The following is a 26,509-nucleotide window of genomic DNA, read 5'->3' on the forward strand; positions in this document are numbered from 1 at the left end:
CCTGTGGGCGGGTCCCCAGCAGTGTTATACTTTTTTTTTTTTTTTTTGTGTGTGGTTCCCCACCTTCACTAATGGAGTCCCTGGAGCCTATTTCTGCACCTGATCCCCTCTGAGGCTGCCGAGCCCTCCGGGTCCCAACAATCCCTAAATGCACTGACGGCAGTCCTTTGTGTCCAAGGTGGATTTGATCCTCGGAAAACGGGCTAGCAAAAAGCGTCCCCTGCTGGTGGATGCGCTAATTATGTCAGTGCGTGAAAGTTTAAAGGTTGAGGATGCGGCTGATGCTGCATCGGAGGCGCCAGTCCCTTTTGGCACCCACAGGCCCTCTAAGGCGGCAAGGGTGTTCCCCTTTTCCGCTTACTTAGATAATGTCACAAAACAGTGGGGTTGCCCAAAACGCACTTTTGCAGTCCTTAAGATTTTTGTGATGAGGTATCCTTATGAGGATTCCCTGCCTAAAAAGTGGACGGTTCCACCTGTAGTGAACTTGCCTGTTTCTGGGTTAAATAAAGCCACCTTAATTCCGCTTGAGGAGTCACAGGCCTTTAAAGATCCGGCTGATAGGAGGTCGGAGGCTCTGGCTTGCCATATGTTCACTGTGGCTGGTTTGCCACTTAGGCCGGCATTTACTATTGGCGTGGTGTCGCAAACTGACCGAGTGGGCTAAACTTTTTAGCCAGGACCTGGAGGGGGGAACAGCTTCCCCCTGCCTTTGGCAGATCAGTTGGTCCTGGGGCTACACTTTGTCTATGATGCCTCTTTGGATGCGGCTTTTTTTTTTTTATTTCTAGACTCTGTCTCAGCAGTGGTCCTTCGATGGACTATCTGGCTGAAATGCTGGTCTGCGGACCAGACTTCTAAGAAGAACAAAGGGGGGTAGACTCCCAAAAGTTGCCGCTGTGTTGGGGTTCCTGATTCGTAGCAGGATAAATAATTATGCCCCTACAGAGCCCACCAGGTTGGTAGCCATTGAAAAACAATAGTAAGGAACTACAAAATTAGGAGACACAGAGGTACCCCTGAAAGGGTCAACTATGGACACCAAGGTGGGTGAAAAAACAGAAGATAACTTTATTGTGGCACATATGGCTGAAATTCATCAAACGTGGTGTAGATAAGGTGTAGCATAACACAGTAAAAACATTATTAAAAACAAGGCAAGCACAATAGGACAAGGACATCAACCTGGGTTGAATGCTATAAAAGCTGACTGGATGGGAGATGCAGTGGGTGTAATGGATAATAAGGCAAGCAAAAATTGCTGTTCCAAATAGCAGTATTGCACAGTCCCAACCGCAGCAGTCAAATGCAGTATTGCATGTAAAGGGGATAAAGTCCTTGCAGGGACAGTTCCATATATTTTTTTGGAAGTAAAAAAAAACTGGAAAGGATGGATCGGTAATTGGAGGGTCTTGGCTAACCCAGGTGAGGGGCTATATCTGAAGTCCTGCCGAGGTAGTAACAAGCTGGGGATAGGCAAGTGGAAGCTTGCTAGCAGGTAGACTCCATGCGAGGGGGTCAGATGGACAGTATCACAATGTTAAAGCCTCGGGTAGCATACCAAATACCTCTTAAGACCGTCCGTTTTGGCATTAATCCTAGCCAGTTAGTAGATGTCCCGGGTGAGGATGGACACAACAGACTCAGTGGCGGTGCAGCCCGGCCTGGCGTTCCCGGCGATTATCCTTCCCTCCACAGGGCTTCCTGGTAGATGGGCGGGCAAACAGATGGCGGCCCGACGTCATGCCGAACGTAGGAGGCGGGGAAAGCTTGCTGCGGCCGTGGGGCGCCCGGAGGTCAATGTAGTCAGAGTCCTATTGGCAGATGCCGAATGACGCGGTGCTGACGCATTTCACCGGTTTCCTCAGAGACTTTGGAGACTGGCCTCATAGGTCTTGGTACGCCAATCTGGTACAGCTGGTCGCTGATGCTCTTTGGAGACTTCCTCTAGGGGAAGATCTGCTGTCCCAAGGGCCAATTTCTCTTACGTCCTCCGACAGTCGCCGCCTCCTCTAAGTCATCACTGTTGGGTATTGACTTCCGCTCCGCAGGAGTAGCTAGACATAAAGACTTAGTCAAAAGAACAAAGGCATTTGCATATACACACCCATGGTGGCTGTCCCATCTGGTCAATACCCCCCTACAGTGACCACTCCCAACTCAGTTTCATTCTGCCTAGCGTCAGGAGTAGTTTGGCTTCCCTGTGCTGAGGCTACAGTCTCAGCCTATCTAATCTTTTTTTATTTGATTTTCTTTTGAAAATGTCAGTTTTCTCTTACTTCACTAGCTTTTTATATTGTCAGCTTTAGTTTTAGTCGATTCTTCGGAAGAAGATGGATTCCTGCGGTGCAGGGATTCGGACTGACCGCCCTGGTTCTCCAGGGCAGAGGGTCAGATGGACCCCCCAGCCCGCCATTGAGCTTTCAGCCGTAGTTCGTCCTGGCACTATGAACGACCCATCCCTGTTCGCAGCAGGGATGCAGCCGTGAGGTGGCTACCTCACAGGACACATCTGCGATGCTGCAGTGTCATGTCCCTGGCAAACGGCACTCCCTGTCATATGAGGACAGCGGCTTTCCGTTCATAGAGGCACCCCACGCCATCTGGTACAGGTAAGTACTTGTGTGGGGCCTCTGTCTGGGGTGGCAGTCCTGTGTTGCTGTGTGTCCCCCATGTCTGTACCTGTGTGACTCCCTGATGCGGTCCCTGTGGGGAATGCTTGTGCATGCGCTGCGGTGCTGTATGTTTTTGGGGGTCCCCTTCCCTGTGTCACTTCGGTGCTTGTTGGGGGTGCAGACTGTGTGTGTGGCGGCCGCGGCGGGGTAAAACCCGCGCGGTCCGCCATTTTAGGTATGGGCAGGCATGTTTAGCTTCTCTATGGGCAATCTACGTGCTGTTTTCGGCGCCATCCGCCGCCATTTTGCGGTAGCCGAACGATCGTTCCGACCGCATGTCCGGCGGCCATTTTGGCGGAGCCTTCCATGCAATCCTATGGGGCAGCCATTTTCCCTGAGTCATGCAGCCTATAAGTTCAGCCTACTCTAGCAACACTTCCTTTTCCTCTGAAGCAGGACACTCGGTGGCAACACTCTGCGGGGCTCTGCAGGTTATTGCTCTCAATCTTTCTGTATTGTCATTTCTGGCTCAGTTCTCTCCTGTTTGGGGGTCTTTGTCACTGTAGCTGAAGCAGTGGGCTGCGCACTCCGCAGCGATCTTAAAGGGACAGTACTAACCTTATTGCACTGTTGTTTTTTGTCACCTTGAGCAATGGATTCTCAGGACAGCAAATTTCCCCCAGCTCTGGTGGGGGTCCCCAGTTCTCCTGTGGCCCCTCTGAGACCTGATTTGGCCGCTGTAGTGGCGACCTTGGTGTCAAATATGGAAATGCTGATGGCTGAACGTGCTGTTAAAAAGAGGCCCAGATTGTCTCTCTCCTCTGATTCAGATGGTGATATGGCTGCTGCGAGCGTGCCCTTTTCAGGGTCTCGCTCATCCTTGGACCTGTTGGGGTCTGAGGGGGAGGTGGAAGGGGTTGATACCTCTTCCCCCGGGGTCGCCTGAAGAGCGGGCGACCATGGATGAATTAATTGTTTCTGTTAAGGAAACACTACATTTGGAGGATGAGCCCTGTCCTCCGGGCGTTGTGTCCTCATTTGGGATGCACAGGACCCGCAAGTCGGCGCAGGTTTTTCCCTGCCCAGCTGAGTTTCATTACACTGTTAATGAAATGTGGCGCGCGTTAAAACGTCCATTCCTGGTGCCTAGTCGGTTCAAATTGCTTTATCCGTTTGCACTGGCTACGGAATCACGATGGTGTGTGCCTCCACAGGTAGATCACACTGTGGCCGTGTTAAACAAGGCTACCTTGGTTCCTTCGGAGGATACCCCGGTTTTCCGGGATCCCACGGACCGGCGCTTGGAGTCTCTGGCCCGCCATTCCTATACGGTGGCGGGCTCGTTGCTCAGACCCGTTTTCGCGTCCGTTTTGGTGGCTCAGGCGGTGGCTGATTGGACGAAGGTGCTTAGGAGCAACCTCTTGTCTGATGATGTTCCGCCTGCCCGGCTGGAAATGGTGGATCAAATCCACCAGGGAATCATGTATCTGTGTGATGCGGCCTTGAATGAGGCCCCTCTAGTAGCACGCCTCTCTAGTGTCTCAGTACTTAACCGGCGACTGATATGGCTGAAGAGCTGGTCGGCTGACCAGTCCTCGCGGAAAACAGTTGCCTTTTTGGCGAAGCGTTGGATACCCTGGTAAAAGGCGTCACGGGGGGCAAGAGCACTTTGCTGACCCAGAACCCGAAGAACAAGTCCTTTCGAGGCAAGCGGGGTTCTGCGCCTAGATCCACTCAGGGGTCCTTTCGGAAACCAATCCAAGGGCAAGCCCTTCAAGGCCCAGGGCAGTCAGAAGAAGCCCTGGGCGGGTAAGCAGAAGTCAGGCAATGCCGGCTCGGCGGGTCAGTCCGCCTCTGCCTGAAGGGGCGCCCTCACCCGTTTCAGGGGTGGGGGGACGTTTGCGCGGTTTCCTCCAACCTTGGCTGCTCCGGATATCGGACAGGTGGGTTCTGGAAATCGTTCGATCGGGATACAAGATCGAATTCTTTTCCCGGCCGGCGGACAGATTCTTTCCCTCAAATCTTCATTTGCCTCCGGGGCGTCTGCAGGACCTGCACCAAGCGGTACAGGACCTTCTTGCTCAGGGGGTGATTGTCCAGGTGCCTCATCGGGACAGGTTTCGGGGGTTTTATTCAAATCTGTTCACTGTGCTCAGAAAGGAGGGCAAAGTGCGTCCTATTCTGGACCTGAAAGCGCTGAACCGCTTAGTGCGTGTTCGGAAGTTCCATATGGAGTCTCTCCGTTAGGTGGTGGCCTCCTTGAGTCCAGGAGAATTCCTGGCCTCGATAGATCTAAAAGATGCGTACCTGCACATCCCCATTTTCGAGGGTCATCAGCGGTACCTTGGGTTTGCTATCGCAGAGGACCACTACCAGTTTGTGGCGTTACCTTTCGGTCTCGCTTCGGCACCAACGTTTTTACCAAAGTGTTGGCGCCGGTTCTGAGCCTGCTGAGGGCTCAGGGCATTGCGGTCTTGGGTTACCTGGATGATCTACTTCTGAGATCGCGTGCCAGCCAGGACCTAGTGCGCGATCTGTCCACTACAGTACAGACGCTCCAGGAGTTCGGGTGGACCATCAACGTTCAGAAATCGACGTTGTCTCCATCGCTTCGTCTTATCTACCTGGGAATGATTCTGGACTCTGCTCAGGCAAAGGTGTTCTTGCCGGAGGACAAGCTCCGGACTTTGTGGGACGAGATCAGGTCCCTCAGGGACAGCCCATCCTCGTCACTCAGGGCCTGTATGCGGGGCCTGGGATTGATGGTTTCGGCCTTCGAGGCGATACCCTTTGCTCAGTTTCACACGCGGGCTCTCCAAGCGGAGATCCTGGACAGGTGGGACAGACGACCTCAGTCCCTGGATCTGAGTGTCTCCTTGAGTCGTCAGACCAGATTGGCTCTTCTGTTTTGGCTCCAGTCGGTGGCGGAAGGCAAGTCCTTCCGTCCGTTGGTGTGGACGGTAATTACCACGGATGCCAGCCTGTCGGGCTGGGGTGGAGTCCTGGGCAACCTGTCTGCCTAGGGCACTTGGTCGGAGGAGTCCTCCCTCCCGATAAATGTGCTGGAATTGCGAGCGATAAGACTCTCTTCCAGTGGTCGGACCGTCTTCCGGCTGTCCTGTCCGAGTACAGACTGACAATGCTACCGCGGTGGCTTACATCAACCACCAAGGGGGCACCAGGAGTGCTCGAGTGGCCAGGGAGGTGTCCGACATTCTGTCTTGGGCCGAGACTCATGTCCCGGCAATTTCGGCAGTCCACATTCCGGGTGTGGAGAATTAGCAGGCCGACTATCTGAGCCGCCAAACCCCGGACCAGGGGGAATGGTCCCTACACCCGGAGGTCTTCCAAATGCTGTGTGCGAAGTGGGGGTCCCCGGACGTGGATCTGTTCGCATCTCGGCTAAACCGAAAGGTGGAAGGGTTCATGGCAAGAACGCGCGATCCGCTGGCGGATGCCTCGGATGAGTTAGTGGCCCCTTGGCATCAGTATCGTCTGATGTATGCCTTTCCTCCGATTCAGTTGCTATCCAGGTTCCTCCGCAGGTTAGCCTCTGAACCGCACCTAGTGATTCTGGTGGCGCCGGACTGGCCACGCCGGTCCTGGTACGCCGACGTTCACCTGGCAGTGGCGCCTCCGTGGCTGCTGCCAATGCGGGAAGATCTCCTGTCTCAGGGTCCGATCTTCCATCCTGCTTTACAGTCGCTGGCTTTAATGGCCTGGCTGTTGAGACCCAGGTCCTGAGGGACAGGGGTCTCCCCTCTGAGGTCATTCCTACCCTTGTCAGGGCTAGAAAATCCTCCTGTGGTAAAATCTTACCGTACCCGGAAGGCTTATTTCGCCTGGTGTGAGTCCAGGGGGTTCTCCCCTCGCTCATACTCGGTGTCGAGAGTTTTGGCCTTCCTCGCGCTGGCCACGATCAAGGGCCAGGTGTCCGCACTGGCTATTCTTTTCCAATGCCCTGTGGCGTCTCATTCTCTGATAAGCACCTACATTCAAGGTGTGCAACATTTGGCTCCTCCCAGGAAGGAGCCTTTACCTCCATGGGACTTGAACTTGGTTCTGTCCGTGTTACAGCGTGCTCCCTTTGAAAACATTCGGGATATATCATTGCCTCTGCTGTCTAAGAAGGTTGCCTTATTGGTGGCGATCACTTCGGCTCGCAGGATGTCGGAACTAGCAGCGTTATCTCGTTATCTTGCCGCTCTCCATACTTGGTGATTCACCGGGATAAGGTGGTTTTGCGTCCGCATCCCTCCTTTCTTCCTAAGGTGGTCTCTGAGTTCCACATTAATGAGGACATTGTCCTACCTTCGCTTTGTACGAAGCCTAAGCATCCTAAGGAGGTGTTGGATGTTGTCAGGGCGATCAGGGTTTACCTGTCGTCTACGGAATCTTTTCAGAAGACTGATTCCCTCTTTGTCCTTCCTGAGGAACTCGGAATTTTACAGGTAAGATTTTACAAAAATTCTGTTTTTCCATCAGTCGCTGGCTCCACTAATAATTGCTATGTACAGTCAGGTCCATAAATATTGGGACATCAACACAATTCTAATCTTTTTGGCTCTATACACCACCACAATTGATTTGAAATGAAACAAATAAGATGTGCTTTAACTGCAGACTTTCAGCTTTAATTTGAGGGTATTTACATCCAAATCAGGTGAACGGTGTAGGAATTACAACAGTTTGTATATGTACCTCCCACTTTTAAATGGACCAAAAGTAATGGGACAGATTAACAATCATAAATCAAACTTTCACTTTTTAATACTTGGTTGCAAATCCTTTGCAGTCAATTACAGCCTGAAGTCTGGAATGCATAGACATCACCAGACGCTGGGTTTTATCCCTGGTGATGCTCTGCCAGGCCTCTACTGCAACTGTCTTCAGTTCTAGCTTGTTCTTGGGGCATTTTCCCTTCAGTTTTGTCTTCAGCAAGTACAATGCATGCTCAATCGGATTCAGGTCAGATGACTGACTTGGCCATTGCATAACATTCCACTTCTTTCCCTTAATAAACTCTTTGGTTGCTTTCGCAGTATGCTTCGGGTCATTGTCCATCTGCACTGTGAAGCGCCGTCCAATGAGTTCTGAAGCATTTGGCTGAATATGAGCAGATAATATAGCTCCAAACACTTCAGAATTCATCCTGCTGCTTTTGTCAGCAGTCACATCATCAAATACAAGAGAACTAGTTCCATTGGCAGCCATACATGCCCATGCCATGACACTACCACCACCATGCTTCACTGATGAGGTGGTATGCTTTGGATCATGAGCAGTTCCTTTCCTTCTCCATACTCTTCTCTTCCCATCACTCTGGTACAAGTTGATCTTGGTCTCATCTGTCCATAGGATGTTGTTCCAGAACTGTGAAGGCTTTTTTAGATGTTTGGCAAACTCTAATCTGGCCTTCCTGTTTTTGAGGCTCACCAATGGTTTACATCTTGTGGTGAACCCTCTGTATTCACTCTGGTGAAGTCATCTATTGAATATTGACTTTGACACACATACACCTACCTCCTGGAGAGTGTTCTTGATCTGGCCAACTGTTGTGAAGGGTGTTTTCTTCACCAGGGAAAGAATTCTTCGGTCATCCACCACAGTTGTTTTCCGTGGTGTTCCGGGTCTTTTGGTGTTGCTGAGCTCACCGGTGCGTTATTTCTTTTTAAACAGTTGATTTGGCCACACCTAATGTTTTTGCTATCTCTCTGATGGGTTTGTTTTTTGTTTTTTCAGCCTAATGATGGCTTGCTTCACTGATAGTAACAGCTCTTTGGATCTCATATTGAGAGTTGACAGCAACAGATTCTAAATGCAAATAGCACACTTGAAATTAACTCTGGACCTTTCATCTGCTCCTTGTAAATGGGATAATGAGGGAATACCACACACCTGGCCATGGAACAGCTGAGCAGCCAATTGTTCCATTACTTTTGGTCCCCTTAAAAAGTGGGAGGCACATATACAAACTGTTGTAATTCGTACCTTTCACCTGATTTGGATGTAAATACCCTCAAATTAAAGCTGAAAGTCTGCAGTTAAAGCACATATTGTTTTTTTTTTTTTTTCAAATCCATTATAGAGTCAAAAAGATTAGAATTGTCGATGTCCCAATATTTATGGACCTGACTGTACTTCTCTTTCACTCATGCAAAATTAAAATACAGGCTCCATGGTGTAGTAATTTTAAAATTGAATTTATTTAAAAAAAACAATAACTCACAGTAAATTAGGCATAGTTGTGCAGGAGAGTGCACCGATAAGTCCCTGCACTCGGCAGCGTGCTGTATTCTGAACTTCTGGTCACGGCCGTGGACCGGAAGTGACGTCACCCGGTACCTCCCGACTCGTTGCGTCACTCCAATCACATGACTGTATCAAGGGTAATGGTCAATAAAGTCATGTGATTGGAGTGACGCAACGCTTTGGCAGGTCCCGGGTGACGTCACGGCCGTGACCGGAAGTTCGGAATACAGCATGCCGCCGAGTGCGGGGATTTAGCGGTCCACTCTCCTGCGCAACTCAGCTTAATTTACTGTGAGGTACTTATTGTTTTTTAAATAAATTCAATTTTAAATTACTACACCATGGAGCCTGTATCTTACTTTAGCATGAGTGAAGAAGTACATAGCCATTACTAGTGGAGCCAGTGTCGCCAGTGGAATGTGACAGAGGATCCTTATACATATGCTGAAACGCTTGTATCTGCTTTATCTGAGGTGAGCAGCCATTGCACCTAGTGTTGGATTCTCTGCTTTGGGAGTGTTTCACATTGGTCACCGATGATCGGTGACAGTGTGATTGCCTTGTCCTGATATCAACATCTTGGATTATTACAGATTTTTATGTGTTTATTCTGCACAACCACATGGACTTCCTATATTGAACTTTAATCAGTCCACTATTATTTATATTTAAATCACCATATATGAATGTTTTTCACATGATTATTTAACCACCTCAATACTGGGCACTTAAACCCCCTTCCTTCCCAGACCAATTTTCAGCTTTTAGCGCTGTTGCATTTTGAATGACAATTGCGCGGTCATGCAACACTGTACCTAAGCCAAATTTGTGTCATTTTTTCCCCACAAATAGAGCTTTCTTTTGGTGGTATTTGATCACCGCCAGGTTTTTTCTTTTTTGGTGCACAAATAAAAAAAGACCGAAAAGTTTGAAAAAAAAAAAAAAAGTTTTTTTGTTTAGGTTATAAAATTTTGTAAATAGATATGTTTTTTCCTGCACTGATGAGCACTGATGACGCCGTACTGACAGGCACTGATGAGGAGACACTGATGGGGTGGCACTGATATGCAGCACTGATGGGCACTGATAGGTAGCACTGATATGTGGCACTGATAGGCAGCACCGATGGGCACTGATAGGCAGCACCGATGGGCACTGATGGGGGGCACTGATGGGCACTGATAGGTAGCACTGGTGGGCAATAATGGGCACTGGTGGGCGGCACTGATAGATGGCAATAACGGGCACTGGTAGGCAGCACTGATAGATGGCATTGGTGGGCAGCACTAATGGGGGGCACCACTGGCAGGCTCTCTGAGCCCTGTTTGCCATCCCTGGTGGCCATGGTGGGCATCCCTGGTGGTCATGGGTGGGCATCCCTGGTGGCTCTAGTGGCACCCCCTCCCCCCAGGGCTGCACTGGTAATCAATCATCTGATTACCAGCACAGACCCCCCCTGTGATCAGTGAGTAATTAGAAATACTCACTGATCACCCCTGCTGCAGTATCGATCCTCTGCTCTTCTCCTCACTGACAGGATCTGTCAGGAGGAGAAGAGATCGAAGCCGTTACAACGGCTGTATTGACATTACATGATGGCTGTGATTGGACACAGCCGTCATGTGATCAGGAGGGCCAATCACAGGGCCCTCCTGCCGAGGCTTGTTGCTCTGTGTCCTAGGGACACAGGCACATCGAGATCGCGCCGCTGCGCGTGCCCGCGGCGGCGCGATCTCTCTCCTTCTGCATCTTTAAGAATCAATATTAGATGCATTATTTCTACACACCTATATACAGGGTATTTTAGTTTTATTCAGCGCTGCTAGTGTGTGTGAGCCTCCATTGATTCTCATTATACACCTTTGTATTACTTTAATTTTATCCTTTATATTTGTGCAATTTATGCTTTATCCGTTCACTTATTTGCACTGAATGTATGCACTATTATCCTATCATTTCATATTTATTGTTACCTGTTTGATTTTAGTATATATATAATAATATATATTGCTATATATTTTTTTTTTTTACATATATATTGCAGGTGGTGACCCTGCAAAAATTGGCTGCTTTTTAGCTTCTTTGCACAGTTCTCTATCATTTATTTACTCTCCTATTGGTTAGCGCATTGGTTTATTACCCTCAAGTGTCAAATATTGGCATTTGCTTCACGGCGCCCAAAAAAGCATTCCTTTTGTTAACCGAATGATCGCAACATTAAACATGTTCAGTTATAATTCAAAACATACGGTAACTATACCGGAAAATCAATTTTTAATAGTTTACCAAAGCTGTTCAATATGCACCAAATTAAGCATGTTATTTCAGGAAGAACTGTATACTTGAGCCTTTCTCCCTAATGGGGGCTAACCAAGACCCTTTTAGATTGGCATTGTACCTGTGCAGTATTTAAGTAATATATTGCTTTTATTGGAATGTCTGATTCCAACATGGATTCCCCAAAATACTGAGTTGATTAAGCTAATTAAATTACTTTTTGGGAGTGCTTGGGGACTCAAGTTGAGAAATGCCACATTGCAACAATCCACATTGAATACAGTACTGCTCAGTTGGATAAATCTGTGTCCTTGGAACTGGCTGGCTGATGCTTATTAAAAAACAGTCTAAAAATTATAGCCAATGCTAAAAGCAGAACTTCACCCAAAAGGGGAAATATCACTTTTGCTCCCCCTCACCCAGGTTCCCACTTCCACTCCGACCGCCGCCCTTGGCAGTCGGAGATTGAATCAGAAGTGTTAAATGCTCAGTGGCTGATGACTGTGGAGAGCTTGCTTGCAGCCAGTGGGACAAGGGCATCCTGTAGCAGAGTGTGGTATGTACATTTATGGCTTTTTAGGTTTTTGGAGTGCTTAACTAAAAAGCCTATACTTAAGGTGCCATCATTTAATGAAACCTTGCAGATGAGTTGTTAGTTTTTGCCGGGAGAACCACTAACATTTTTGAGCCTCTTCTGCTTTTGGATCAAATTTTCCCTTGCTCACCAAATACACGGTATACATATTAAGTTATAGTGCTGTATGTGTTACTGATGATTTCTGACTCACTGTAGATTATACTGATAGTGATTTATCTTCTACAGGTAACATGTCACATCCTCGACCTTGGTTAGGTCTTGACCACTTCAATAAAGCTCCAAAGAGAAGCCGCTACACGTACCTTGAAAAAGCAATTAAAATCCATAACTGACCCGCCATAACTACGTTTATCCAAGACAAGGGACAAAACAAGTGTGTGTGTGTGTGTGTGCACATTTCTAACAATGCTAGAACTTTGGTACACGTGCACTATATCAGAAGCCTACAGCAAGAGGATTTGCTGCTGATGTAATTTTATTTTGTTGAGGCTGTTCTGTTTGGCTTCTCTGTATCTATTGACTGCCCTTTTTGAAGAAAATGAAGGTGTTTTTATAAAGCTTGAATGCCAATGAGGTATTTTATGGTAACTGTAAAGCCAGAATTAAGTAGGATGTGGGAATGAATCAGTAAATCAAAGCAATTGGCACAACTTGTTCATAGAAGATATTGTATGAGGCATAAGATGGCTGGCTGCCTGCCAACCCTGTTATTCCTATTCCACCATCCTTGCAGCTAGTAACTCTTATGTTTACACTCACAACAAATTTCCTCCCATTAAATGATATCCTTGTGCATTTGTAAATGCAGAAACCCTCACTTTAATAAATAGCAATCTCTAATTCATTGTGTACATTGTTGGCACTTTTTTGGGGATGGGAATCGTCAAATACCACCACACAATATCTTCAAACTTGGCTTTCTGTTTTATCAAACAAGCGAATGTGTAGAGCTGGTAGTGGAGGTACACAAGACAAGCACTGTTTGTTTGAAGTTTAGAAAGACACTCGAAAGCTGGCAAAAATCTGTGTATAACTGCGTGTGTATATATATATAGTTGTTGAAGCAGATTTAAAAAAAGAAAAAAAAACACCATTGTCATTAATCACCTTTTGAGCACAGAGGGCATGCTCACTAGTGTTTAGTAGGATAACTTTGTACAAAATCTACAGACCTAAAGTTAAAATTGTATATTTAATGAACATGTACAAATTAACACATGGAGGTTCATTGTTGGTTCAGTCTTAGTCTTTCACTGATGTTGATATTCTTGTGTGTAGTTTTATTTCTTCCCGTTTTTTAATTTCTTTTTTTTTTTTTTCATTTTTCTTTTGGTTTCTTTTTCTCTTTTTTGGAGCTGAAGGACAGAAACGTGTCTAGTTTGAGTGCGTTAAATAGGTTACAGCCATTCATTTTACATTCTTTCCTAATCTTTTAATTTTTCTCATGTTAGCAGCAGTGTACAACTCTACCTGTATATTGCCTTTTTGCTGGAAAATGTTGTCTGTTGAATAAAATTTTCTATAAAAAAAAAACCTAATTCCTGTGAATGGTATGCAGTCAGAAGATTGATGTGTAAATGGCCCCTAAACAATATTTGCTGCCACTGAGGCTTATGTTTTTAATGATTTTAAGACCATGTTTCGTATATATCCCACAGTTAATAATTTCTTGCTGCTCATTTTTAAACTTTGGATTTAGAACAATGTGTGTTTTTGAATTCAAGCATTAAAGGAGAAGAATGGGATAGGCAAAATAACAAATATTACCATAATCTTGAATCGTCGTTCTCCTTTTTGTTTTTCTAGTAACGGTATTTCATCTGTCATGTAGGTCTCTTTAACTGACCATTTGCTGTTTGAAAGTTTAGAGGGGGGCAGTCACAACTTCAGCAATCCTCCCCCTCTTTCTGTCCCCCCCCCCCCCCCTCTACTGGGAAATGTAACCGTGCTTACTGAACAGGCACACCCCTGAACACAAGTTTAAGCACTGTGCATAGTGGTATAGACCTGGCTGGATCCAGGGGAGGTGTTAGGAAGGGCATAGCCCCCCCCCCCCAAAGTTCAATCGTGCCCCACATCCTTCATGGAAGCTACGCTCCTTGACATCCTCGTGCTGCGCACAGTCTGAGCACAGGCAGCACCGCTCCTCTCCCCCCTCATCGCACATGACGCAGCGCAGATTGATTCTCTTACAGACAGCCTCTATCTACAAACTGCTATGCTGCACAGCCTGTTTTATCTGGGAACTTTACAGGTCAGAACGGCAGCATAGAAAGCGGCTACACAGTGTGCAGATAGAGGCTGTCTGTAAGAAAGCCAATCTGAGCTGTGTGATAAGAGAAGGGAAGTAGGATGATCCCGACAAGATTGTTGACGTAAGAATCCAGAGAAGGCTGTAGCCCCTCCCACAAGTTTCTTTATCTGATTTTAACAGGGTGCACTTCTCAGAGGGTATAAAAGATTTTTATGTATTAGCAGCTCACAGGGAATAGGATGAAGCTCAAAAAAGGAAACCCGTATTTCTCTTTTAAATACTGCTAGCCATCAGTTATTTTATTTTTTTTTCATAAATTTCAGCCAAGATGTCCTTGAAACCCACCATTTTCAATATTAAATCAGAAAATTAAGTCCTGCTAGCTCACTTCAGGTTGGCCCCTTTTGCAGGTATAGCTATGTAAAACATTAAGTGCCTATGCTGTTGAAAATCCAGTAATACATTGTTTCACCCTGCTCTGCACTTGCTCAGTTGCACCCTATTGTAAGGCACACTGCCACATTTGTAGAGGCCGATCTGCTGACATCCTAAAGATTTACTGCTGTTCAGGTGCTCTGGGCTTAAACAAAATGGCAGCCTCCAGCAAGAAGAAGCAGAAACAATGCTGGAGGCAATTTACAGCACACTAGTTATAGTAATAGCATAATTATTAATGTGGGATGTAGATTTCTTGCTAAAGAATATTATTTTCTCTCAACGTCCTCTGACAGTCGCCGCCCACTCATGCAGTCTTCTCCAATGGGTATTGACCTCTTATCCACAGGAGCAAGCTAGGCATAAGACTTGTTAAAAACAAAGCAATTTACATAGATACACCTGTAGGGGGCTGTCCCACTGGTCCAATAACCCCCTGCTATCAGCCTTCCTTAGGCTGGCCATACACTATACAATTTTCTTGTTCAACTTTCCTTTAGATTTACCAAAACCATGTAATATAGGGTCAAACCTAAACACTTTCAATTTGTATGCAATCAGGCAGGCCCTTGCACTACATAGTTAAAGGTAAATCTAAAGGAAATTGAATAAGAAAATTGTATAGTGTATGGCCAGCCTTACTCAGTTTGTCTTCTGCCTAGTTAAGGCGTAAGATAGGCTATCCCTGTGCTGGGGCTACGGTCTCAGCCTTTCTTCTATTTTAGAACTTTATTTTCTGCAATGTGTTTTCACTTACGTCCTCCGACAGTCACCGCCTCCTCTATGTCATCACTATTGAGTATTGACTTCCGCTCCGCAGGAGTAGCTAGGCATAAGACTTAGTCAAAAGAACAAAAGCATTTAGCATAGACACACCCATGGGGGCTGTCCCACTGGTCAATACCCCCCTGAAGTGATCCCTCCCAACTCAGTTTGTTTCTGCCTAGCGTCAGGAGTAGTTAGGCTTCCCTGTGCTGGGGCTACAGTCTCAGCCTTTCTAATCTTTTTTCTTTGAAAATGTCAGTTTTTTCTTTGATTTACTAGCTGTTTATTTTGTCAGCTTTAGTTTTAGTCGGATCTTCGGATTAAGATGGATTCTTGCAGAGCTGGGAATCGGACTGACCGCCCTGGTTCTCCAGGGCAGAGGGTCAGAGGGGACCCCAGCACGCCATCGAGCGTTCAGCCATGTGTTCGTCCTGGCATTATGAACGACCCATCCCTGCTCACAGCAGGGATGCAGCCTGTGAGGTGGCTACCTCACTGGACACATCTGCGGTGCTGCAGTGTCCTGTCCTTGGCTAACGGCATTCCCTGTCAGATGAGGACAGCAGCCTTCCGTTCATAGAGGCACCCCACGCCGTCCGGTACAGGTAAGTACTTTCTGTGTGGGGCCTCTGTCTGGGGTGGCAGTCCTGTGTTGCTGTGTATTCCCCATGTCTGTGCCTGTGTGGGGCTCCCTGATGCGATTCCTGCGGGGGTCTCCTTTTAAATGCACTTCGGTGCTGTGTGGGTTTGGGGGCCCCTTCCCCTTTGTCACTGCGGTATTTTGGGGGTGCAGACTGTGTACGGCGGCCGCAGCAGATAAAAACCGCGCGGTCCGCCATTTTAAGTATGGGCAAGCATGTCTGGCTTCACTGTGGGCTTAACTGCATGCTGTTTTGGCGCCATCTTGTGTGTGGCAGAACGATCGTTCCGAGCACATGTTCCGCGGCCATCTTGCCGAAGCCTCCCATTCAGTTCTATGGGCAGCCATTTTCCCTGGGTCTTGCAGCTTATAGTTCAGCCTCTGATGACCTCACTTCCTTTTCCTCTGAAGCAGCGATCGGTGTGGTAACACTCTGTGGGGGCTCTGCAGACTGTCTCTTCCATTACTCTCTGTTTTGTCCTTCCTGGCTCAGTTTTGTCTCCTTTTGGGGGTCTGTGTTCACTGTGCATATATAGCGGTGGGCTGCGCACTCCACAGCGATCTTAAAGGGCCAGTACCTTTTATTGCATTTTTTTATATAACTTGGGCTATGGAGTCTCAGGACAGCATTTTCCCTACAGCCCTGGTGGGGGGACCCCAGCCCTACTGTACCCCCTGTTATGCCTGATTTGGACGCAGTAGTGGCGTCTTTAGTGTCCAAAATGGAGGTGCTGATGGCTGAACGAGCTGCTAGGAAAAGGCCTAGATTATCTATCTCCTCTGATTCAGATGGTGATGTGGCTGCTATGGCGGGCGTGCCCTTTTCAGGGTCTCGCTCATCCCTGGACCCACTGGGGTCTGAGGGGGAGGCGGAGATGGAGGGGGTTGATGATTCTCCCCCGGGGTCGCCTGAAGAACGCGCGACTATGGATGAGTTGATTTCTTCTGTGAAAGAAACACTACATTTGGAGGATGAGCCCACTCCTCCGGGCATTCTTTATTTGGTACACACAGGACCCGCAAGTCGGCGCAGGTTTTTCCCTGCCCCGCTGAATTTCATTACACTGTGAATGAACTGTGGCGCAATTTAAAACGTCCATTCACTGTACCTAGTCGGTTTAAACTGCTTTATCCCTTTGCGCCGGCTACGGACTCGCGCTGGTGTGTGCCTCCACAGGTGGATCACCCTGTGGCCGTCTTAAACAAGGCTACCTTGATTCCCTCTGAGGACACCCCGGTGTTCCGGGATCCCACGGACAGGAGGTTGGAGTCTCTTGCCCGCCATTCCTACACGGTTGCAGGTTCCTTGCTCAAACCTATTTTTGCGTCCGTTCTGCCCCACCTGCCACGCTGGCTATGGTGGATCAAATTCACCAAGGAGTCATGTATTTGTGCGATGCGGCCTTGAATGAGGCCCCTTTGGCCGCACGCCTGTCGAGTGTCGCGGTGCTTAACCGTCGACTGATCTGGCCGAAGAGCTGGTCGGCTGACCAGACATCACGGAAAACAGTTGCAGATTTTCCATATGCAGGTTTTTGGCGAGGCGTTGGATACCTTGGTAAAAGGCATCACGGGGGGCAAGAGCACGATGCTGCCCCAGAACCCGAAGAACATGTCCTTTCGGGGCAAGCGGGGTTCCGCCTCTCGACCCAATCAAGGGTCCTTTCGTGCCTTTAGGAATCGAACCAAGGGCAAGCCCTTCAAGGGCCAAGGTAGCCAGAAGAAGCCCCGGGGGGCGGGCAAGCAGAAGTCCGGCAATGCCGGTGCGGCGGGTCAATCCGCCTCTGTCTGAAGGGTGCCCTCACCCGTTTCAGGGGTGGGGGCACGTTTGTGCGGTTTCCTCCAACCTTGGCTGCTCCGAATTCCGGACAGGGGGGTTCAGGAAATCATTCGGTCAGGGTACAAGATCGAATTCCTTTCCTGGCCGGCGGACGGATTCTTTCCCTCAAATCTTCATTTGACCCCAGGGCGCCTACAGGACCTGCATCAAGCGGTGCAGGACCTCCTTGCCCAGGGGGTGATTGTCCCGGTGCCTCATCGGGACAGGTTTCGGGGGTTTTATTCCAATCTGTTCACTGTGCCCAGAAAGGAGGGCAAGGTATGTCCTATTCTGAACCTGAAAGCGCTGAACCGCTTCGTGCGCGTTCGGAAGTTCCGTATGGAATCTCTCCGCTCGGTGGTGGCCTCCCTGAGACCAGGGGAATTCCTGGCCTCTATAGACCTGAAGGATGCTTACCTACACATTCCCTTTTTCGAGGGTTAGCAGAGGTACCTTCGGGTTCGCTATAGTGGAGGACCACTATCAGTTTGTGGCGTTACCTTTCGGTCTCGCATAGGCTCCAAGGGTCTTTACCAAAGTGCTGGCGCCTGTTCTGGGCCTGCACAGGGCATTGCGGTCTTGGGATATCTGGATGATCTCTTAAAATCGAGTGCCAGCCAGAACCTACTACGTGATCTGTCCACCACGGTACAGACGCTCCAGGAGTTCGGATGGACCATCAACGTACAGAAGTCGACCTTGTCTCCTTCGGTTCGCCTTCCCTATCTGGGAATGATCCTGGACTCTGCTCAGGCAAAGGTGTTCTTGCCGAAGGACAAGCTCCGGACTTTACAGGACGAGATCAGGTCCCTCAGGGACAAGCCATCCTCGTCACTCAGGACCTGCATGTGGTCCCTAGGGTTGATGGTATCGGCCTTCGAGGCGATACCCTTTGCTCAGTTTCACACACGGTCTCTTCAAGCGGAGATCCTGGCCAGACTACCTCAGTCCTTGGATCTGAGTGTCTCATTGAGTCGCCGGACCAGAATGGATCTTCTGTGGTGGCTCCAGTCCCCGGCTGTGTCGGAAGGAAAATCTTTCCGTCCGTTACTGTGGACGGTGATTACCACGGAGGACAGCCTGTCGGGCTGGGGTGGGGTCCTGGGCAACCTGTCTGCCCAGGGCACTTGGTCGGGGGAGGAATCCTCCCTTCCGATTAACATATTGGAATTGAGAGCGATCAAGCTCTGTCTCTTCCAGTGGTCGGATCGACTTCGGGGCCGTCCTGTTTGGGTACAGACGGACAATGCTAACGCGGTGGCTTACATCAACCACCAAGGGAGCACCAGGAGTGCCCGGGCGGCCCGGGAGGTGACCGACATTCTGTCTTGGGCCGAGACTCATGTCCCGGCAATTTCAGCAATTCACATTCCGGGTGTGGAGAATTGGCAGGCCGACTATCTGAGCCGCCAGACCCTGGACCAGGGGGAATGGTCCCTGCACCCGGAGGTCTTCCAAATGCTGTGTGCGAAGTGGGGATCTCCCCGCACCTGGATCTGTTTGCGTCTCAGCTAAATCACAAGGTGGAAAAGTTCGTGGCAAAAACGCGTGATCCTCTGGCAGATGCCTCGGATGCGTTGGTGGCCCCTTGGCATTAGTATCGTCTGATGTATGCCTTTCCTTCGATTCAGTTGTTGTCCAGGTTCCTTCGCAGGTTAGCCTCGGAACCGCACTTGGTGATTCTGATAGCGCCGGACTGGCCACGCCGGTCCTGGTACGCCGACGTTGTTCACCTGGCAGTGGCGCCTCCTTGGCGGCTGCCAATGCGGGAAGATCTACTGTCTCAGGGACCGATCTTCCATCCTGCTTTACAGTCGCTGGCTTAACGGCCTGGCTGTTGAAAACCAGGTCCTGAGGGACAGGGGTCTCTCCCCAGAGGTCATTCCTACTCTAATCAAGGCTAGGAAAGCCTCATTTGGTCAAATCTATTACCGTACCTGGAAAGATTATTTCTCTGTCGCTCATTGACAGACGTAGTCCTCTTTGATTCCTATCAATTGGGTTATACTGCCCTCTACAGGAGTAGGACACTAGGCAGAAAAAAAACGTTCTGGCTCCACCTTAGGGGCAGTCCCAGAGGGTATATCCTCTCTCTCTCTGCTACAGGATGTTAGTTTTTTTCTGTCTAGTCGGGAGTAAGGACCTAAGTTCCTTGCTGGGATCTTTGGTCCTGGCAAGATTTTTTTTAGAAAATGTTTTCCTTTTTTAGGTAGTTGTTTTCTCCAGTTTTCCTGTGAGATCTTCAAGCAAATCACGCCGGATCTGGGCGACGGGCTGGATGTTGAGATCCAGTGGTCACCCCAGCCGGCCTACGAGCGTGCGCAGGCCATAGCTCCGCGCTGGGTCGGCCGCGACACATTCAAGTAAGTATGCTGGAGCCGGGCGACGGGCTGGATGTTGAGATCCAGTGGTCACCCCGGTTCAGCCTACAAACGCGTGCAGGCCATAGCTCCGCGCTGGGTCGGCCGCAACATAGTCCCACTGGACGGGGACTGACCCTGCGAGTTAAACGTCTCGCTTGGACGCCAAGGACCAGCAGAGTCACGGCGTCCGTATTGGTCGACAGCCCCCCACCTCGGTGGAGAGGAGTTCTGTTAAGAGGGGGTGCCCGTCAGTTCCGGTATGGTGAGTAGATGTTCCCCCTTCCCCCCCTGTGGGGTTTTTTGGGATACGGGCCCCTCTGTGTATGGTCGGACCCTTTTTTGACATTAAGGTTCCCCCTTTAGCCTATGACATGTTCACATATCTCCCTGTGATAGTGTGATTTGGTTTGAGAGCTGACGCTCCAGCAGGCTTGGTTTGGGAGCTGACACTCCAGCAGACTTGGTTTGGGAGCTGACACTCCAGCAAACTTGGTTTGGGAGCTGATACTCCAGCAGGCTTGGTTTGGGAGCTGACACTCCAGCAGCCTTGGTTTCTCCAGCAGGCTTGGTCTCCAAGGAAGCCTGGTTCGATTGACTATATTGAAATATAAGATGCTGGCATTTAGGTAAGAGGCAAGCACCTACCTTATACTGAGGGATACAGAGGCTATCGCACTTACAGGCCGCCACCAGCCTTTCATAGCCGTTCGCAGGCCGCTGCAATCCTCCGGAGGAGCCACACTAGATCGGCAGTCCGCCGCCATTTTGCTGTAGACCGCAGACTGCATGTCTACACAGGTCACGCAGGCCGCCATTTTGCCGTAGCCTGGTGTCTCCTGCATGGGAGCGGCCATGTTTGATGTGCCCAGCCTACCTCAAGGAGTAGCTGGGAGCGCCGGAAGGCGTGCAAAGGGGGCGGAGCCACTTCCTTTTACCAGGGAAAGCTAGTACAGGACTTCCCAGTCTGCATAGGACAACGCTGACAGCAGTTTGATAGGAACTTCTCTGCATCAGGTGTTGAGCCCTTGAGGTCTCTCTCTCTGTGGGGGTCCAAAGCAGGTACGCTGAGGGGCGCTATTGCGCTGGGGGATTACAGATAAAAAAAAAAAAAGATATTTTTATTTTTCAAATTTTTTACTGGCAAAGTGTCCTGGATTAGCATGGACCCTGCCACACATGTATCTCCACCTGATCCCCTCGAGGTGGCTGCAGGACCCTCCAGTTCCCCACTTACTATTGATGCATTATCAGCGGTTTTGGAGTCTTTTGTATCCCGGGTGGAAGTGGCCTGTCAGGGACAGGGCGCAAGGAAGCGACCCCCGCCTACCCCTATTTCATCTGAAACTTCAGATTCAGAGTCTGAGCCTGTCACTGCAGGTGCAGGTCCCTCATCTGGGGCTTGTGTCTCGGGTACTGTCTCTTCAGACAGTGAGGAGGATGTTTCGGCATCTACCATAGCCCGAGAGGAAGCGTTGGTGAACGCACTAATTGTATCTGTCCGAGAAACCTTAGGACTGCAGGTTACACCGTCGGAAGTAGCTGAGACTGAGATCCCTTTTGGTACTAATAAACGGACCAAAATGGCGAAAGTATTTCCCTTGCCCAAATGTTTCGGTAATGTAATTAAGGAAGAATGGGGTCATCCAAAACGAACCCCTGCTATTTCCAAACGCATTATTAGGCGTTATCCGTTCGAGGAATCCCTCCTCAAGAAATGGACAGTACCACCTGGGGTGGATTCTCCAATTTCCAGATTGAACAAAGCTACGGTTATCCCATTGGAGGACGCTCCGTCCTTTAAGGATCCAGTGGATCGTAAGGTGGAAGCTGTGTCTCGCGCCATCTTTTCCCTGATTGGGTCAGCTTTCAGACCAGTAATTGCTATTGGTCTGGTTTCACAAACTGTCACAGAATGGACCAAGTGGTTACGCCGGGACTTAGAGGGGAGAGACATCCCCCAGGCGGTATCAGATCTGCTGGAACAGATGATACAAGGGCTTCAGTTTGTCTGCGACGCTGCTCTAGACGCCACTCCATTATTGGGGCGAGCTTCAAATTCAGCAGTGGTCCTCAGGCGTACACTGTGGCTAAAGTGTTGGTCAGCGGACCAAGGTTCCAAGAGAGCTTTGGCTAATCTCCCCTTTCAGGGGGAGCACCTATTTGGGGCCAACTTAGATGAGATTATCAAGGATCTCACTGGAGGCAAGAGCACTTTTTTGCCACAAAGTACTAAGGGTAAAGGACCTCGTCAGAGACGGGGGCCTTCCTTTTCCGCTCATAAGAAATTTTTTCGCCCCACGGGCGACAAAGCAAAGCCCTCCAAAACTCCTTCAGGAGGTTTCAAGGGGCGCTGGTCAGGCAAACAAAAGTCCGGCTCTTCCAGACCTGAAGATAATACTACTAAAGCCTGAAGGTGCGCCCCCACCCATAGCTGGGGTGGGGGGACGTCTTCGCCGGTTTCCGGATCCATGGCTTTCCAGAATCCCGGACAAGTGGGTTTGCGAAGTCATACGGTCCGGTTACAAGATCGAGTTTCAATCTCTCCCACCGGTGCGATTCTTCCCTTCCAAAACCCGACTATCCCCAGATCGCCTAGAAGCTCTGCGGGGGGCGGTCACGGATTTAATGCAACAAGGAGTGGTGGTCCACGTTCCTTGGACAGAGCGTTTTCAAGGGTTTTATTCGAACCTGTTCACAATACCCAGGAAAGAGGGCAAGGTGCGTCCAATTCTGGACTTAAGAGCACTCAATCTTTTTGTCAAGATACAAAAATTCAAGATGGAGTCTATTCGCACAGTAGCGGCCTCCCTGCATCAGGGGGATTTTCTAGCGTCCATAGACATCAAGGATGCCTATCTTCCCATTTACGCAGGACATCAGCGTTTCCTGCATTTTTCCGTAGAGGAGAACCATTATCAGTTTGTGGCGTTACCCTTTGGTCTCGCCTCGGCTCCCCGGGTCTTCACAAAGGTGTTGGCCCCAGTGTTGGCGCTGTTGCGACAGCGAGGCATATCGATTCTAGGTTACCTAGACGATCTTCTGCTCCGTGCGGAGTCTCCGCAGACTCTGTTACTAAACTTAGAGATCACCATGATCTCTTTGCAAGAGTTCGGGTGGCTGGTGAACCTGCAGAAGTCTTCTCTGGTTCCCACCAGGAGGCTCGAATATCTGGGTCTAATTTTAGACACATCCAGGGCAAAAGTATTTCTTCCGGCGGGGAAACTCCGGAAGATTCAATCGACAATTCAGTTGTTACTATCCGGCAACTGGCCTTCTCTTCGGACTTGCATGAGGGTCCTGGGTTTGATGGTGGCTTCCTTCGAAGAAGTACCATTTGCCCAGTCCCATACCCGAACCCTTCAAGGAGAGATTCTTCTCAAATGGAATCGGAATCCAGATTTCCTGGACAATCGGATCCGATTGAGCGAGCAGACCAGGGAGTCTCTGGTCTGGTGGCTTCGGTCTCCGATGCTCAGCCAGGGGAAGTCATTTCTGCCAATATACTGGACGATTGTGACCACGGATGCCAGTCTATCCGGGTGGGGAGGAATTCTCGGTCAATTATCTGCCCAGGGGCTTTGGTCCCTGGAAGAGTCCAGGTTACCGATAAATGTATTGGAACTGAGAGCGATCAGACTTTGTCTGATTCACTGGACCGAGCAGCTCCAGGGCAGCCCGGTTCGGATCCAGTCGGACAATGCCACAGCTGTGGCTTATGTCAATCATCAAGGGGGCACCAAGAGTGTCCTGGCGGCCATAGAAGTGGCCAGCATTCTTCGTTGGGCGGAACGGTTTGTTCCGGCTCTCTCCGCGGTGTTCATTCCGGGGGTGGAAAATTGGCAGGCAGATTATCTCAGCCGTCAGATTCTGGATCAAGGGGAATGGTCCCTTCATCCAGAAGTTTTCCACCAATTATGCCTTCGTTGGGGCACCCCGGATGTGGATCTGTTGGCATCTCTGCTCAACAGGAAGGTGCGGAGGTTTGTAGCTCGCTCCCGCGATCCTCTAGCAGATGCCGCAGACGCGCTGATCGCCCCGTGGGGGCAGTATCAGCTACTGTATGCCTTCCCTCCTCTCAAGTTGCTGCTGAAGCTTCTTCGCAGGATAGAGGTGGAGGGAATTCCAGTTATCCTGGTAGCTCCGGACTGGCCTCGTCGAGCCTGGTACGCCGACTTGGTCAGGCTGGTAGCGGACGTCCCGTGGCGACTTCCTCTCAGGGAAGACCTGCTGTCTCAGGGACCAATCTTCCATCCTGCTTTACAATCGCTGGCTTTAACGGCCTGGCTATTGAGACCCAGGTGCTAAAGGACAAGGGGTTGTCAACTTCAGTTATTCCTACTCTAATTAAAGCTAGGAAAGCGACTTCCAGAAAGATTTATCATCGCACATGGAAGTCTTATATTGCGTGGTGTGAATCTCTTGGGTTTCCTCCACGTTCTTTTTCGGTGAACCGTATTTTGGCTTTTCTGCAACAGGGTTGAGCAGAAGCTGGCCTTGAGCACTATCAAGGGTCAGGTTTCAGCATTAGCAATCTTCTTTCAGAAGCCTTTAGCTACTCATTCCTTGGTGCGGAATTTCATCCAGGGGGTGCGACACCTGGCTCCGCCAGTGCGCGCACCTTTACCATCCTGGGATCTTAATTTGGTATTGTCGGTTCTTCAGAAACCTCCCTTTGAAGATATTAGGGAGATTCCCTTGCTTACGTTATCCCAGAAGGTGGCCTTCTTGGTGGCCATCACTTCTGCACGCAGGGTGTCAGAACTGGCCGCATTATCCTGTCGTTCCCCATATCTGGTGGTTCATAGGGATAAGGTGGTTCTTCGTCCGAATCCATCCTTCCTTCCTAAAGTGGTTTCAGAATTTCATCTGAATGAGGATATTGTATTACCTTCCCTGTGACCTAAGCCCAGCCATCATCGGGAGTTTGCTTTACACTTCTTGGATGTGGTTCGGGCGATCAGGGTATACTTGAAAACGACGGACTCGTTTCGCAAGACGGATTCACTTTTTGTGATCACGGATGGCCCCAAAAAGGGGTTGCCTGCATCTGCCGCGACTATCTCCAAATGGATTAGACAGACGGTGTTACAGGCTTATTCTATTAAGGGTCGGGAGCCCCCGTTCCCTGTTAAGGCGCACTCCACTCGGGCGCTTAGTGCGTCATGGGCCTTTCGCCATCAGGCGTCAGTGCTTCAGGTTTGCAAGGCGGCTACTTGGTCGTCAGTGCATACCTTTGCAAAATTCTATAAAGTTGATGTGATGGCATCGTCAGATGCCTCTTTTGGCCGCAAGGTTCTGCAGGCCGCTATTTGAGGAGACCGGAGGTCTACCTCGAGGGTTTTTTTTTCTATTGGATTTTTAGTTGAGTCTCATCCCTTTTGTCTGATGAGCCTTTAAAACTTCTAGTTGGCACCGGTTGGGCCTTCTAGATTGGATTTTGATTTCCGTTAATCCCACCCCTCATTTGTGGCACTGCTTTGGGACGTCCCAATTGATATGAATCAAAGAGGACTACGTCTGTCAATGAGCGACAGAGAAAAATTGATTTTTGTAAGATCTTACCGTAAAATCCTTTTCTCTTAGCTCATTGACAGACGTAGTACCCGCCCCTCTACTTTTGAGTTGGGTTGGGTTAAATTCTCTGACACTGCTTTGTGACATAACTAACATCCTGTAGCAGAGAGAGAGAGGATATACCCTCTGGGACTGCCCCTAAGGTAGAGGGCAGTATAACCCAATTGATATGAATCAAAGAGGACTACGTCTGTCAATGAGCTAAGAGAAAAGGATTTTACGGTAAGATCTTACAAAAATCAATTTTTCGCCTGGTGTGAGTCCAGAGGGTTCTCCCCTCGCTCGTACTCTGTGTCGAGAGTGTTGGCTTTTCTCCAGACTGCTGTGGACCAGCGCCAGGCGCTGGCCACGATAAAGGACTAGGTATCTGCACTGGCTATTCTTTTCCAACGCCCTGTGGCGTCTCATTCCTTGATTCGCACCTTTATTCAAGGTGTGCGACATTTGGCCCCTCCCCGGAGGGCGCCTTTACCTCCATGGGACTTGAACTTAGTTCTGTCCGTGTTACAGCGTTCTCCCTTTGAAAACATTCGGGAGATATTGTTGCCTCTGCTGTCTAAGAAGATTGCTTTTTTAGTGGCGATCACTTCGGCTCGCAGGGTGTCGGAGTTGGCGGCGTTGTCTTGCCGCTCTCCTTACTTGGTGGTTCATAAGGATAAGGTGGTCGTGTGACCTAACTCTTCCTTTCTTCCTAAAGTGGTGTCTGATTTTCACTTGAATGAGGACATTGTGTTGCCTTCGCTTTGTGCGAAGCCCAAACATCCCAAAGGAGGGACCTCGGAAGGGCATGGCTGCGAACAATGCCAAATGGATCAGACAGACGATTGTACAGGTCTATGCTTTGAAGGAACGGGTTCAACCCTTCCCTGTTAAGGCGCACTCTTCCAGATCGATGAGTACATCCAGGGCCTACCGGC

The 26,509-nt window shown here is 49.4% G+C and overlaps 1 protein-coding gene across 5 annotated transcripts in view; it reads left to right on the top strand.

Annotated features, from left to right (window-relative positions):
• Positions 1-12,584, top strand: part of USP7 (ubiquitin specific peptidase 7) — a 666,343-nt gene extending 653,759 nt beyond the window's left edge. For all 5 annotated transcript variants that reach the window (XM_082260831.1, XM_082260832.1, XM_082260833.1 and 2 more), the window contains one exon: positions 11,968-12,584. In XM_082260831.1, coding sequence (XP_082116957.1) covers positions 11,968-12,074 — 107 coding nt within the window. In that variant the 3' untranslated portion in view covers positions 12,075-12,584. The remainder of the gene's footprint in view (positions 1-11,967) is intronic.
• The last annotated feature ends 13,925 nt before the right edge of the window (positions 12,585-26,509 follow it).

Source organism: Pelophylax lessonae (assembly GCF_965119305.1).
Source record: "Pelophylax lessonae genome assembly, chromosome: 6".
NCBI classification, from domain to species: domain Eukaryota; kingdom Metazoa; phylum Chordata; class Amphibia; order Anura; family Ranidae; genus Pelophylax; species Pelophylax lessonae.